At 40.7% G+C, this 15,679-nt stretch overlaps 1 protein-coding gene across 9 annotated transcripts in view; it reads left to right on the top strand.

Moving 5' to 3' along the window:
* Positions 1 to 15,679, top strand: part of ANKRD44 (ankyrin repeat domain 44) — a 372,760-nt gene that overhangs the window by 141,445 nt on the left and 215,636 nt on the right. For 7 of the 9 annotated variants that reach the window (XR_012678247.1, XM_075179968.1, XM_075179967.1 and 4 more), the window contains one exon: positions 7,610 to 7,688. The exons of 1 other annotated variant lie outside the window; for it this stretch is intronic. Coding sequence is in view for 6 of the 8 variants with exons in the window: in XM_075179968.1 (XP_075036069.1) it covers positions 7,610 to 7,688 (79 nt within the window). In the remaining 2 variants the exon portion in view is untranslated. Of the gene's footprint in view, positions 1 to 7,609; positions 7,689 to 10,551; positions 10,638 to 15,679 lie in introns of those variants that run through there. One more of the 9 variants, XM_075179973.1, reaches the window with a different exon arrangement.

Genomic DNA, 15,679 nt, shown 5'->3' with positions numbered 1-15,679 from the left:
GGCCGTAGGAGCTGATGAGTTCACCCAGGGAAGAGGTGTATAGAGAGAAGAGTAAGGGTCCTAAAACAGAGCCCTGAGGGACCCAGACTGGAAGGGTGGACGGGGGGAGAGCGACCCAGAGGTGGTGACGGAGAAGGAAAGGTCCGAAAGGTAAGAGGTGAACCAGGACAGGACAGGGCCGGAGAGGCCAAAGGACTGGAGGGTGTGGAGGGGGAAGGGGTGGTCCACGGTGTCGAAGGTGTATGTGTATATATATACACATACACACACACGTATATGTATGTATATATATATATATATATTATATATATATATATATTTATATATATATATATATACACACACACACACACACACACGTGTATTATAAGGGTACAGTCGTGCCCTTATATTAAGGTTGCATCTAATAAACGACATTCCTCCAGTATAAATCTGTGAGAGTAAGGGCATGGTGTTTGAGGGTCTACATTTTTAAACGTATTAAAGCTATTAACCTGAAATTTGGCATGCGAATGGAGAACTGTTCACAGGTGCCACATGCCAAATTTCAGAAAAAAATAATAAAATATGACAAATTAGGAATATTCTAAACTGCAAAATCTCACCGTTTTTTTCCACTTCCTGTTTTGCAAAAGTCACTTTTTCTGGTTTTGGGGAGCGCGTAGCTCAGTGTACAGGAGGTTCAAAAACTTGGGGTTTGTTTTATAAGAAAACTATTATGACTGAGGAGTGCCTTTGAGGGTTTAAAATTTTGAGAAAGTTTTATTTTTTTTACAATTCGCTAAAATATGCCCCATTTTAAAGATAGGGGATTTCATAAGGTTGCGCATGTCAGTTAGAGGTGTGTGCTGGGTATACTCAGACTGGCTTCACTTGAGAGCACAAACATGGCTGAGTCTCTGGCTAAGAGATTTTCATCTTTGAGCTGAAGAAATTACCCACATTTTCTAGCCACAGGGGGGCTGGTTACTGTTTTGGGAATATGGGAGGGGCACCCTGTAGTACTATTAGCCCAGGCACTGCTCTCAGTGTTTAATCTCTCCCTGTGGTGCCAGAGACAGCTGTTAGTGAATCCATTGTAAATTTCCCGCCCCTCAGTTAATTTATTCAAAAGTGCTTTGTGGTACTTGTAATGATCACACTCAGTGGTGATCACAGCAGGGAGTAGATGTGAGGTATCTGGACATTAGCATCTGGCATGTCCCTCTTTACAAGTGACATGTACTGGAGAGAAGCTGCAGATAATCTATACACACCCACTTCTCATTGCCTGCTGTGGGCTGTGTTTTACTCATTGGTGTTATGGCTGACGGCAAGTGTCATAAACTTGTAGAACAGGTCACAGAGGTGTTCGCCTATAGCAGCTGCCTTTCGCGTAGAGCTGAACGTACTCACAGGTACTCGGATGCCTCCAGGTCTTAAGCTCAAAGTCGTACAAGTTTATAACCCTACCGCAGCGCAGGCAAGGGCCAGGTGGAAGAATAGCAAAGTCCAAACGGGCCGAGGTCAAGGGGTACAGCGGGCAGCGGTGGTGTTGTCCAGGCAAAAGGTCAGGGCTGGCGGCAAACAATGAATCCAGGTAATAGGCAGAGATCAAGGTCACAGGCAATTCAGCAGAGTCCAGTACACAGTCCACGGTCATACACAGCAAGATCAATCCAAAGCCAGAAAAGGGGAACAGAGCAGGGAGCAGGTAAGTATGCACAGAGCAGAAACTATAACCGACAGTGAGGCCCAGTCCTCACTGCCTAAAATACTATGATAGACAAATCAGAAAGGAGGAGGAAAGGCCTGACAATCAGCCTCAGGAGGCTGCTAATTAATTGCTAGCTGGGAACTAGCATAGGTCATATCACGAATCAGGAACATGTATGAATGACAAATAGAATCATGCGAGAGCTCCCCCTGGAGTTGGAGGATGTCCCTACACCCCCCACAAATATAACAGTGCATTGAAACTAATGCATGTGCTCGGCTGTTACCTCACGCCAGGATGCGGCGTACCGCCGTGGCTTGTAACAATTGGTTCATCAGCAGAATGTAGTGTTTTCACACACACTGCACCTTCCCAGTGTTGTGCTTTACTGCTGTATGAGAACTCTGCTGCTGAATCCATGGAGGGTTAACTCACAGCTGATCTGACAGTCCGTTTCATCACTTCCTGTCTTGGAGGCCTTTTGTGTCAGAATCTTTGTAAAAGTCTGTCTGCTTTCACTGGTGACCAGCATCAACAAGGACTCAAGTTTAAGGGTTTGGGAGGTGATTACAGTGTTGCAGGCGCTGGTTGGAAGCAAATAAGCACAATGTGGTACATACTGCACCACATTGCTAAATGCCAGAACATGCATGCATACATACTGCACCTCGCCACTGACTTCCAGAACATGCATGTATACATACTGCACGCTGCAAATGACTGCCAGAACATGCATGCATACATACTGCATGCTGCAGATGACTGCCAGAACATGCATGCATAGATACTGCACACCGCCACTGTCTGCCAGAACATATATGCATACTGCACCCCACCACTGTATGTCACAACATACATACTGCACCCTATCACAGCCTACCATAACGAACATACGTACATGCTGCACCCCATCTCTGCCTGCCAAAACATACATACATGCTGCATCACATTGCTGCCTGCCAGAACATACATTCTGCACCCCATCACTTCCTGCCAGAACATATACATACATATATTCTGTACCCCACAACTGTCTGCCACAAGAGACAGACAGACCCTACCACTGTCTGCCAGAATATACATACTGCATCAATGGCTGCCAGTACATACATACTTCATCCCATCACTGCCAGCCAGAACATACATATGTGTGACATGTGACAAAAGCTGGTGCGCAGGGACTGACATTTGAAAGACTCGTTGGTGCAAAGGGAGTGACAAGTGACACACAAATCTGTGAATTAGCATCTCCACCATTTTGTGAGTGACAGCAATCTCACTACATGATAGTGCTGAATCTGCAGCTAACCGCAGAATGTGATGGCATAACATGTCTGTATTGCGCAAGGAACACGTCCATTAAGGTTTCTGCCTTAATCGTCGTAATTTCATTGCTTTTTGCAGTTTGAGTTGAAGAGTTTCAATCGTTTTCTTACATTGTAGATTGTGTATAAGTAACCTTAATTGTACATATTAAACCGTAAGCCTTTTTGTCTATGGAAAAATATATATATATATATATATATATAGATATAGATATATATAGATATATATATAGATATATTACACACACACACACACACACACACACGTATTTAAATATACACACGTGTATATATACTAGAGATAGTCACTGACCCCCGTGTTTTGGTTTTGGATCTGGATTACCTTCGGGTTTTGGTTTTGGCAAAACCGCCCTTGCGTGTTTTGGTTTTGGTTTTGTTTTGTTTTGCAATTTTGTTTAAAAATCAATTTTTTTGAGCTAAATTAACCTAATTTAGTGCTACACCTGTTTCTTGGATAAGTAGGGTAATTCTAAACCTAATAAATTAAAACAGTTTACTCCCTGGTAGGCCGCCCTTAATTCTGCATACAAACCTGATTGTCTTCCTCTCCATCTTAGCCTATTGACAATGCAGCCATCGTCTTTAGGTGTATATTACACCCTACACTTATAGTTAAATATATAAAGAAATGGACAAAGGCAGTTTGGTTTCTGTCTGCATCAGCCCCTTCCCCCCTCCCCTCACTTGTAGTTAAATAGAAAAGATTCAGCCGGTATAGACTGTACAATATAAATCGAAATGGACAAAGGCAGTTTGGTGTCTGTCTGTGTATAACACCCTACCCTTATCGTAAAATTGCCAAAACAGCAACCTTTCAAGACTGTATGTGATATAGAAATGCCCCAAGTCCCTTTCCTATTTGGGGGTAGATTACACCCTACACTTGTATAGAAAGTTTTAAAAAGATGTTATTGTCATCATCTTCAGTATCATCTTCAGTATCATCCTCACCCTCATCAGTGTGTACTTTATCATCACAGACTATCAATTCATCTCCGCTTGAATCCTCCATTAGAGAACTGTCAGTGCTTGGATGTCTTTGATGGTAAAGCCCTTCCTCGTGGAAGATGTAGTTCATTTTTATGAACATCATTTTCTCCACATTTTTTGGAAGTAACCTCCTACGTTGATCACTGACTAGGTTCCCGGCTGTGCTGAATACTCATTCAGAGTACACACTGGATGGTGGGCAGCTTAGGTATTGCAAAGCAAGTTTGTACATGAGTTTCCAAATGGCCTGCTTTTCTTCCCAGTAAGGAAAGGGACTATCTGACATTTCCATATCAATTACCTCTTGAAAATAATCCTCCACCATCCTTTGCATGTTAATACTCGGATTGGATGGAGTCATGGGCAAGGTCACACATTTTTTTGAAAAATCTTTCAAACCAGACCAGATGTCAAACTGTTCTTGTCTGCCCCCTGCGTCTTCCATGCTTCGCTTTGGAAAATTAAATTTTTTACGAACAGCAGCTGCCTGAGAAACTGAAGGAGGAGACGTCATCAAGCCAAGGCCCAGTTCAGCGGACAACTTGCTGACCAATAGCTCCTTGCAAAAGTTCAAATCTCGCTCATTTTGAAGCAAAGACTCAATGTAGGTCTTAAACCTTGGATCAAGCACAGTGGCCAAAACGTAGTGATCCGAGTACAAGTTTTTAATAACTCAAGGATCATTGTGAAGCGAATTAAGTACTTGATCTACAAGGCCAACATACTTTGCGGAATTGCTTTCTTTCATCTCTTCCTTCAGTTTCTCAAGCTGCTATTCCAATAGTCTAATTATAGGAATGACTTGGCACAAGCTAGCAGAGTCTGCACTCACTTCACATGTCACAACTTCAAATGGTTTCAGCACCTTGCACAGCACAGAAAGGATTCCCCACTGTGCAAGAGTGAAATACATCCACAGTTAATTGTTGTAATGTAGGACTGCTCTTTTTCTTGGCCTTCTACTGGGAGGAAGATTCACCCCCAGCATCAGCAGCAGCGGCAGTGGGACTAATGCTTTCTGCATTATAGTGCAGGAGTCATCCAGCCTTACTAAGTGGGATGCAGGGCTAACTCCGAGCGCTACTGAGGATATTGATGAGGATGGTATTGTGGGTGTATTGTGTAACGGGATGTCGGTGACCGAAGGGTCCTAGCTGATGATGGAGTGCTTGTAATTTTTTTGGAAGAACTTTCAGCTTTTCCCAACACTTTGCCATTAACTCTCGTCAAATGGCGTAACATGGATGAGGTTCCAAGATTGTTAAGGTCCCTCCCCTGACTGTGGCTTGACATACACTACAAATGGCTATACAACTGTTGTCTGGATTTGGGTAGAAATAATTCCACACATAAGAAGTGGATTTTTTCGTTTTATGCCCAGGCATGACAATGGCCCTTTTCTTGTCACGTGCCAGAACTGCTTCCACTGGTGCAGGACTTACACAAACAACCTCTTTCTCATCAACATCCTCATTAGCGCCCTCGTCGCCTACACAATTCTCCCCCTCATCCTCTTCTAATTCCAAAGTGGCATCCTCAATTGATGTATCACACGCGGGCTGTTCAGGCACACATCAGCAGAACTGCTGAAAGGGTCAATCTTTATGGGTACACTATCAGAATGCTCACGATTACACATACCACTGGTGCATAGACTCTCCACAGGGATTGGTGTCATCTCTGATTCTGAACATATATTTTCCTCTAATGCCTTACTGTTTTCTTGTAGCTCGGCTTTCACGTGTAACAGTAGTTGTGCACCACTTTTGGACTGCAAATTACTTGGTCTTGCTTGGTCATCAGGGGTGTGTTTTTTTCCCTGATTTTAAAAGACTATGTACTTTTACATAGGCTTTATCAGATGACGTACTGGGAAAACTACTGTCAGGACTGGTGCCAGCACCTGCTTGCTGATCCTGCTCATATGTGAACTGCTTTGAATCCATTTTAATGAGCCAAAAGTACTTGTAGTGCAAAATATTAAATAGATAGTGCTGCTAGATAAGACTTTCAACACTAGAAAAATTGTTTTTTCACACTGGGGAATATGGGACACCCTAAAGCACTTGTAGTGCAAAATATTCAATAGATAGTGCCGGTAGATAAGACTTTCTGCAGTCTTGTAAGCATAAAAAAGACAGAAAAACAAACAAGGAGGTCAGAAAACTAGTGTGTGTTAGTGATAGCTCATCACCATATGTATACACACCAGGAAAATAGAATATTGCTTATCTGTATAGATATTTCTTGTTCAGAGACAGGAACACAGCTTATCTGTATAGCTGCTTCTCAATAATATGCATCCAGCATTTTAGTCATCACAGACCCTCCGAAAAGCAGCATAATCAGCATGTCTGCTCCTCAGTCATACACCAGCAGCACACTGCTCTCACAACATCTCTCCTCTACTCTTCAGATATGGGGAAAAAAGATAGTGTACTATATGGTGTAGTATTTCAAAAAAATACAGCATTTAATCAGCAAAACATATAAAATGCACACTCACAATGAGTAATTATAAAACAAGCTTATCTGTAATACATGTATACACTGGTCTCTGTTGTACCAGCCCCTCGGGTGCACACAGGAACGTCCCACAGTCTCCACACAGAAAACTCAATGGTAGGATAATTCACTATAGCCCGGGGAGATATGGTCAATAGAATAGGCTTTAATGCGTTTCGTCCTTAGCTGGATTTCCTCGGGAGGTATTGTAAACTGTCTGGCAAAGAAGATATTTATAGTAATGTGCGCCGCCATTTTGCACGTGCGCATTGCTCCGATTGTACTGCGCATGCACGTCCTATAGGACTTACTGTGCATGTGCAGCTTTATTATTGCCGCGATCTGCCGATGTAGCGGCGTTCTATATACATTGGTGAGGTAGTGGTTAGGTTGGGGACATTTCAATAAATAGAATAGGTAGTGAAAGTGTCAATTACATGGACTATGTCCGTGGATGTGTAAGTTTATTAATCAGCGGCCATCTTAGTGCAGGGATGAAGTCATAGGGTGTCAGCAACGTCGGCCATCTTAGTAGAGGGAACTTTAATGCTGTGGTATGGCTGCGGCCAGCTTTATTGGGGAATGTACAGTGATACAGTGAACGGCCATCTTGGTAAAGGAAAAGGAATTTCCTTTCTATGACACACTAGGTCCGCGGCCATCTTGGTGTAGGAGATATAGGGGGATATAGTGGTGTGTAACACATCATGTTGAGAACAAGTTATTAGAAGATAAGAATCTATTGTTATAAAAGGATATATATAGGCGTGCAGGAGTCAGTGGGAACACTAGATTTGATGTAAATGCAGTGATTTGCCGTCTGCCATTTTGTTTAAGGGCAGACCCAGCCCTAAACTTATTGTGGACATATTAAAGGTGCTGCAGCGGCCATTTTAAATAGGGAAAACAATACCTCTCTAGTTAGAGGTCAATACAGAGTATATAACAGTATATAACACAGTAAAATCATCTACACTAGTCTTACATACATACAGATAATAGTAATATAAAATTGGATGTAGTTAACAATCATTTATAGTTAATTATACTAACTCATGATCATATTTTGTAGGATAATGAAAAACGGACTCCTCTCCATGCAGCAGCATTCCTGGGCGATGCAGAGATTATTGAACTTCTCATATTATCTGGTAATATATACTTTTGTTCTAGGATGACACCCTTGAGGATTTGGTCCAAAAAAACCTGTATTTACAAAGTTATGACATAGGATAATTAAAGAGATTATCTAAGTTGAACATTTATGCAATTAGTGGGGCTATTACCATGCACATAGATTTTAATATTTATATTATTATCCTACAAGTGGTTGCTAAAGGAGCGTGTTAATATAAGAGAAAGTCTAATTGTTGCTAACCCTCTGTCTGACATTACCTAAATCCAGTTTTTCACCGCTGTAATCCCACTATGACCCAATTATTATCCTGAACTAAATAACCAGTATTGATATCATGGAGGATTGGCATTGACAATAACACTGTTTTTTTGAAAAAGGCATGATTTAGTAAAAGTTAGGATTGTACCTTCGTGGACTGTTGAAGCTCTCAGAGGGACTAGAGTGTAGTAACGCCATACTGAAGGTAAGTAAAGCTTTATATATTCTTAGAGAATGCCTTGCAAAACTACAATTCTATAAACTCCTCGTGCATAGGAATGGCACTCTGTTGGTAATCCCATCCACGGATAAAGGCATAACTTTGCTTAGAGACTGGGGTATACATTCGTCAGAGCCACCTGTCCGTACCAAGGTTAATCAGGTCTCCAAGGAATGGACAACTGCTAATCCATGAGACTGTGTTTAGTCACTGGTACCTTAAGAAATAATGTGATTTACACTCTATCATAATTTTTATCTATAGGTTCAAAGCCTGGATGTTGTATTTCTTTACTTTGATTATTCTCTTAGGTAACCTAACAAGAATTTCTGGTTAATTTGGCTTCTGCCCTCTTTCCCCTTTGCCTTTTATGGGGGTACTGGGGTTGAGCGGGCACTTGCCAAAATTTTGATGTTTGGTTTTAGTACCTAGTAGATGTAGTTACTGCTAATGTTTCAATCTTCAAGTTTTCAAGTTGTTTTGGTTTTACTGTATTTGAAATGTGACAGGTTTCTTGTGTTATTATTATCTCCATAGATGATAGAGCACTGGTTGTGGTGAACAAATACAAATGTGTCATCCATTGATTTGCTGATTTCACTATGACCATGTTAAAACAGTACTGTACATCTCTTGATTAGAAGGTTTTAGGTTGGAGCGCCCAAGGCCCGGGCGCACGTCCGCCATGTCGCTATCTTTTTATTGGCCACTTCTTTTCCTTTTCTCTATTTAGTGGCAAAAGTAATAGTTCCCCTATGGGTACTATTTTTGTTTTTTTTAGTTTTTGTGTTTTACCCCTCCCTTTTGTATCTTCCCTTTTGTATCTTCCCTTTTGTTTCTTGTCTTGTTAGAGACTGTTTCAGGATGGATGCCACAGAGTCTGGAAATTTAGGGTAAGCTGTCTTAACCTGGATAATGTTAAAATGTTTCTCTATTAATGTGAAGGGTCTGAATTTCCCTAATAAACGGAGGGTCAACCTTAAAAGCTTTGCACCTCAGGGTGCAGATATTGTAGGAGACTCATTTTTCGAGCCACTCTCTGCCACAATTTCATAATTCTACCTACCCTACCTGTTATGCTGCTTCAGGGCCATTTAAGAGAAACTGAGTAGCTATATCGATAGGTGCTAAGTGTCCCTTCAAAATGGAGAAACAGATCTCTGACAAGAACGGTAGATACTTAATCCTAGTGGGGAAAATTGGCCGCCAGTATATTACATTAGTATCTCTCTATGTTCCAAATACGCGGCAGCTTCCTTTTCCTCAGAAAGCTGTGCCAGGCTGTTAATTAAGTGAAAAGTGGATGTTATTATGTATGGGTGACTATAATGTAGCTCCAGATCCGAAGTTAGACCGTTCATCTACCCTCTCCAAACAGTCTATGTCTGTTTACAAATACAGAAATTCCACATCAAATGGCGCTACAATATAAATTGAGATATATTGCACATGAGAAATAAAGTTCTTAAAGGTACTATGGAGTAATAGTCTTATTTAGACATAGTCCTCAAAGTTCATCAAAATGTTGTTTTCACAAAATATGTTCAGTTTTGATGTTTTCATTCAATGAAGTTCAGATTTCATATAATGAAAGAGAAAAAGAGAGACAAAAAAGTCCCATAGTGCATTATATTTTTAAACATATATTTATTTAAAATCATCATTAAAATATATTTAAATTAAAGGGTAATATACAAAGTATTTGTCAGGCGCCGTCTCCGCACTGACACTTGGTGCAGGAGACGGAAGCTTGCACCTTCCTAGCAACCACGTCCTGTTGCCTAGCAGCGGGACGCTATCTCTGCTCACCTGTCTGCAGCCAGCATGTCTTACCTCCAAAATCTCCCTAACCCTATCAGGAGGCACTTTGGGGTATATAAGGCAGCCTCTGACACATGTCTAGTGCCAGAGTATTTGGTCTTCAGCCTTGCTCCAGCGTTTGTTCCTGTGTTGCTGTTATTTGGATTCTGACCCCGGCTTGTTCCTGACTTCTCCTTGGTTCCTGTTTCTGGCTTAGATTGATATTTGGTATTGACCCGGCTTGCTGACTACTCTTCCATCCTGCATCCTGGTGGGCTCTCACCACTGCCTCAATTGTTACCTCGCCAGCTGACTGATACTGAGGGCCGCGACCTGCACGTCCCTTGCAGCGAAGTCCATACCTCCTTGCGGGGCTTCCTGGTGAAAACCAGGGGCGTGTTAGACTTTGCGCCTCAGTACTCAGTAGCGCCAACTGCTGGCAGGTATCCTCTATTCCACCTAGTGATTCTGACAGCATTATTTTCCTTTTTAAAGTGTATCCTGAAAGAGTAAGAAATGGCTGCTCACCAGAGATGACCGATGGTCTGCATATATAATATATGGGTCTTGAAAACCGGGTCTCCTTACACGAAGAGCCTCCTTCAATGGTGTCACAAACAGAACTCAGGTTTCAGGATCCACACTACACCAACGCGTTTCGACCCACCAGGGGTCTTTGTTAAGGTATAATGAGATGTTCAAACAGGACACTCTTTTATAGTGTCATATCTGGCGTCATCGCCAATTAAAAGTTAAATTGGCACAAATTGCAACAGATAAAGAAATACAGACAATATATCTTTTTTGTACAAAAAATGCATTTTCTCATTGTTCAGATAGTATCTGTAGTATTTTATGTGCAAAATGAGGTGTATATCATATATAATACACCGTTTGTTTCTTACCCGTGATAATGCGGTCATTTGATATATTTAAACCAATAAGGGATGAGGTCGTTGTTTATACAACATCCCAAGCTTCTATTATACAGCTACAGGATACACGTGACTTCATTCATATAAAAACAACAAAGAATATGTGTATCGGTAAGTAAAATTAGCACATAACATGTATTTCCATAATCCTCTATAATTAAATTATTAATGTATCTCAAAGAGGATAAAATGAACAGTTTTCTTAAAATTCGGGATACCTAGTCATGTTAATAAAATCCAATATACATATATCTGTCTTTTTCTTAAGGTGTTATCGGATTATAGAAAACAATAGACCTTAAATGGGATTATAAAAGGTCCTCTATTGTCAATGACAGATTGGATTAATACAAATTCTGAATACCATGTCTTTTATATATAGAAATAGCATTTCCTCCAACGTTTTAAAAAAATGTAACTCCTTCCTATTACGTGGTCGGATCATGCCCAGTAGTGTGGCACCTGGAATCCATTGATGGGAGCTGACTGTTTAGACCCTGGAGATTGGCAGAACGCATACTGGCTAACACGGAGGGATCTCGGATAATGAGTGATGCCTTAGAGTCCTACTTAGAGACTAATAAACCTGAAGACACCACTGTATATACACACTGGTGTGCCCTTAAGGCTGTTATGAGAGGGGCAGCAATACAGGCTGCAGCGGCAATTAGGAAAACGCAAGCAGAGATATAGACTTCTTATGAGTTACAATTAGCGTCCCTAGAAGCTCTACATAAAAGTAATCCCAAGACACTAAGGTTAAGGATGAATTAGCGAATCTGTGTAGGAAAATTAACGAAATTTCATTGCTACAAATAAATAATGCCATAGCTAAGTTAAACCAGAGATTTTACACATTAGGTAATAGAGCTAGCAAATTACTGGCCTGTAAACTTTGCAGGAAGAATGCTATCAATAGGATCAAATCTATTTTTAATTCACAGGGCATTCATATTTCTAATTCTCTCTCTATAGCGAACAGGTTTGCCTCTTACTGTGAGAATCTGTATAACCTAAAGAAAGACGTAACTCTGACCCAGCCCTAAAGTGAGTTAAGTAATAATTTTCTCGCCTCTGTCTCACTTCCATCCTTATCTCCTGAGGAAGCTGAAGCTCTGTGCTTGGACTGGACGGAGGAAGAGGTTAATGCCGCTATAAAAGCTATGAAACGTGGGAAGGCTCCGGGTCCGGATGGATTTACCCTGGACTTCTATTCCTCCTTCCATAGTAACATAGTTGATGAGGTTGAAAAAAGACACCAGTCCATCAAGTTCAACCTATTTTGGATCTACTGCGATCCTGCACTTATATTTGAAATTGATCCAGAGTAAGCAACCGCCAATCTGTTTCAATTGTGAAAATCCCCCCAGACTCAATATTGCAGTCCTATTTTTACCCTATATCCACTACTATCCTTCATTTTAATTAACGGTCGTATCCCTGGATACACTTTTCCGCTAAAAATTTGTCTAACCCTTTCTTAAACATATCTATTGAATCTGCCATCACAACCTTTCCTGGCAATGAATTCCATATCTTGACTGGCCTTACTGTAAAGAACCCCTTCATTTGCTGGTTGTGAAATTTCCTTTCCTCTAACCTTAAGGGGTAACCGTGTGTCCTGTGTATAGTCCTTGGGGTAAAAAGTTCCCATGAAAGTTCTCTGTATTGACCCCTAATGTATTTGTACATAGTAATCATATCTCCCCTTAGACGCCTCTTTTCTAAAGTGAACATGCCTAAACTGGCTAACCTTTCCTCATAACTTAATGACTCCATACCCTTTATCAGTTTTGTCGCCCTTCACTGAACCCTTTCTAGTTCCAAATTATCTTTTTTATAGAGTGGTGCCCAGAACTGTACTGCATATTCAAAATGAGGTCTTACCAACGATTTATACAGTGGCAAAATTACACTGTCTTCCCTTGCATCTATGCCCTTTTTTTATGCATGCTAATACTCTGTTTGCCCTTGCAGCTGCTGCTTGACATTGAGCACTATTGCTAAGTCTACTGTCTACGAGCACTCCCAAATCCTTTTCCATTATAGATTCTCCTAAATTAATTCCATTTAATTTATAGATTGCGTTCTTGTTTTGGATCCCTAAATGCATAACCTTACATTTATCTATGTTAAACCTCATATTCCATTTGGCCGCCCAATCCTCCAGTTTATTTAAGTCCTTCTGTAGAGAAGCTACATCTTGCTCTGATTTTATTACCTTACAGAATTTAGTGTCATCTGCAAAAATGGAAACTTTACTCTCTAAACCATCACCAAGGTCATTAATAAATATATTAAAAAGAAGTGGCCCCAGCACAGAACCTTGAGGTACTCCACTTAAGACTTTTGACCAATTAGAAAATTTTCCATTTATCACAACTCTCTTTTCCCTATTCTCTAACCAGTTTTCGATCGAAGTACAAATGTTGATTCCTAGACCCAGTTCCCTTGTTTTGTAAACCAACCTCTTGTGTGGCACTGTATCAAAGGCCTTTGCAAAATCTAAGTAGACCACATCCACTGTGCTGCCCTGATCTAAGTTCCCACTAACTTCCTCGTAGAAACTAATTAGATTAGTTTGACATGACCTATCCCTCACAAATCCATGTTGATTCCCACTAATAATTTTATTGCGTACTAAGTTATCCTGAATACTATCCCTTAAAATACCTTCCAGTAGTTTCCCCACAATTAATGTCAGGCTTACAGGCCTATAATTCCCTGCTTGTGATCTCATCCCCTTTTTAAACAATGGCACCACATCTGATATTCACCAATCCCTTGGTACTGAGCCTGATAAAATTGAATCCCTGAAAATTAAGAATAGCGGTCTAGCTATTTCAGAGTTAAACTCCATAAGGGCCCTTGGGTGTATGCCATCTGGACCTGGAGCTTTATTTATCTTAATATTCTTCAGTTGCCTTTGGACTTCTTCCTCTGACAACCAAGTATTATTTAATGGCATGGTTTCATTTCCATTTTTATGTATTAGTCCTACCATTTGTTCCTCTCTAGTAAATACTGAAGAAAAGAAAGTGTCTAATACCTCTTTTTCCTTAGAAACATTTATCAATTCACCCATCTCACTTCTTAGGGATCCTATCTTATATTTTTTAATCCTTTTGCCATTTATATACTTAAAAAACTTTTTGGGGTTTGTCTTACTTTCTTTTGCAACGTGCCTTTCATTTTCTAATTTAGCCAATCTAATTTCCTTTTTGCATGTTTTATTACATTCCTTGTACCTACGGAAGGACTCCTCTGACCCTTCAGACTTAAACAATTTAAGTGCACGCTTCTTCCTTTACATTTCTTCCCTTACCTTTTTATTTAGCCACATTGGTTTAGACTTAATTCTTCTACATTTATTTTCCAGTCCGAGCTAATCCCGGTTCTCACCAAATTGTTCAACTCTGCCACTAATGATAAGTTCTTTCCGGCAGAAATGCTTGAGGCCCCAATAGTCACCATCCCAAAGCGTGGAAAGGATCCCTCGCACTGCCACAATTATCAATCTATAGCGCTGTTATGCGCGTATTGTCGCTAACCAATAATTATTGTCGAACCTCGAGTTGTATTTCCAAAGCACAAAGATTTATTCGCAAATAGTAGAATAAATATGCTCAAGCGAAGTAATAATAAATACAGCCGTTACTTATCGCAGGCGCTCTGGATCCAGTGCAGTCATTCAATCCTGAAGTCCGGGGACAAGATGTCTGCAATCTGGATCACAAGCTGCTGCTTATATATACAATCAAATACAGTAATACAATGAAGATGGTATAGCTTGCATCTATTGGTCCAGGTCTCAGGAATGTCCAAGGGGTTGTCAATCATTGGCTGGTTCATCCTAAGGAATCCAAAGGAGGGGGTCATCTCTGCAGGGGGTATGTTCTGCTCTTCCCGCCAAGATTCCTTAGTCTTAAGTAGATCATAATTCCCTATCATTCATATCTTGCGTATGCACTCTGCGATTCCCTCGCAGAGTGAACCAAACAGTAGGATATGTAACGAGGTTCATTATGATACCACTCATGATGTTATTCCTTCAACCCGTTCCGTGTATTTCACTAATATGCATGTAACTCTGATATAACATATAAATACTACTATATTTCGACATAACTGACTATGTGTTGCAACTACTATTAATGTGTACTATTTTATAAGTATGCGTGTTTGTGCGAATGTATGGTAAAAGACCAATTAGTGTTGCTGCCACGTGTAGTGGATGCATGCGCCCTTTCACGCCGCAGCGTGCCCTGGTACGTCGTAGCGTACCGTACGCATCTATTCAGACAAAGGCAACCAAGTTCGCTAGACTTTAATTGAAATGACTTTATCCAATTTGCTGACTTCGACAGCTCCACCCTTTGATAGTGTACTAAACTATTACCCAATCACCGTTTCAAGTTCAGGATTATACAATGCTTCTTCACAGACCATGATCTCGGTATCTGGTACCACCCTTTCAGTCTCTTTCTCAGTGTTACTCCTATGGGACCGTTTTCCACACTTCAACACAGTAGGAACACATTTGACAACTAAACCAATTGCTAAGATGACACCCAGTATAAGGAGAAGGAGCTTACCTACACTAGCAACCATTTCCTGTACCCACTCCCCCAGACCGGAGAACCATTTCACAGGGTTCAACCACGAGAACCAACCCGCCACCTTTTCCCCGACCTCATATAACAAAGAATTATGGCTCTTTCGAAATTCCCATTTCAGCTGTAAAATTTCATCCATCTTCCGATCTATAACCTCTTTAGGGTCATCCGTATT

Source organism: Mixophyes fleayi, chromosome 7, assembly GCF_038048845.1.
Source record: "Mixophyes fleayi isolate aMixFle1 chromosome 7, aMixFle1.hap1, whole genome shotgun sequence".
Taxonomy (NCBI): Eukaryota; Metazoa; Chordata; class Amphibia; order Anura; family Limnodynastidae; genus Mixophyes; species Mixophyes fleayi.
This window is presented reverse-complemented; position numbering and strand designations above follow the sequence as displayed.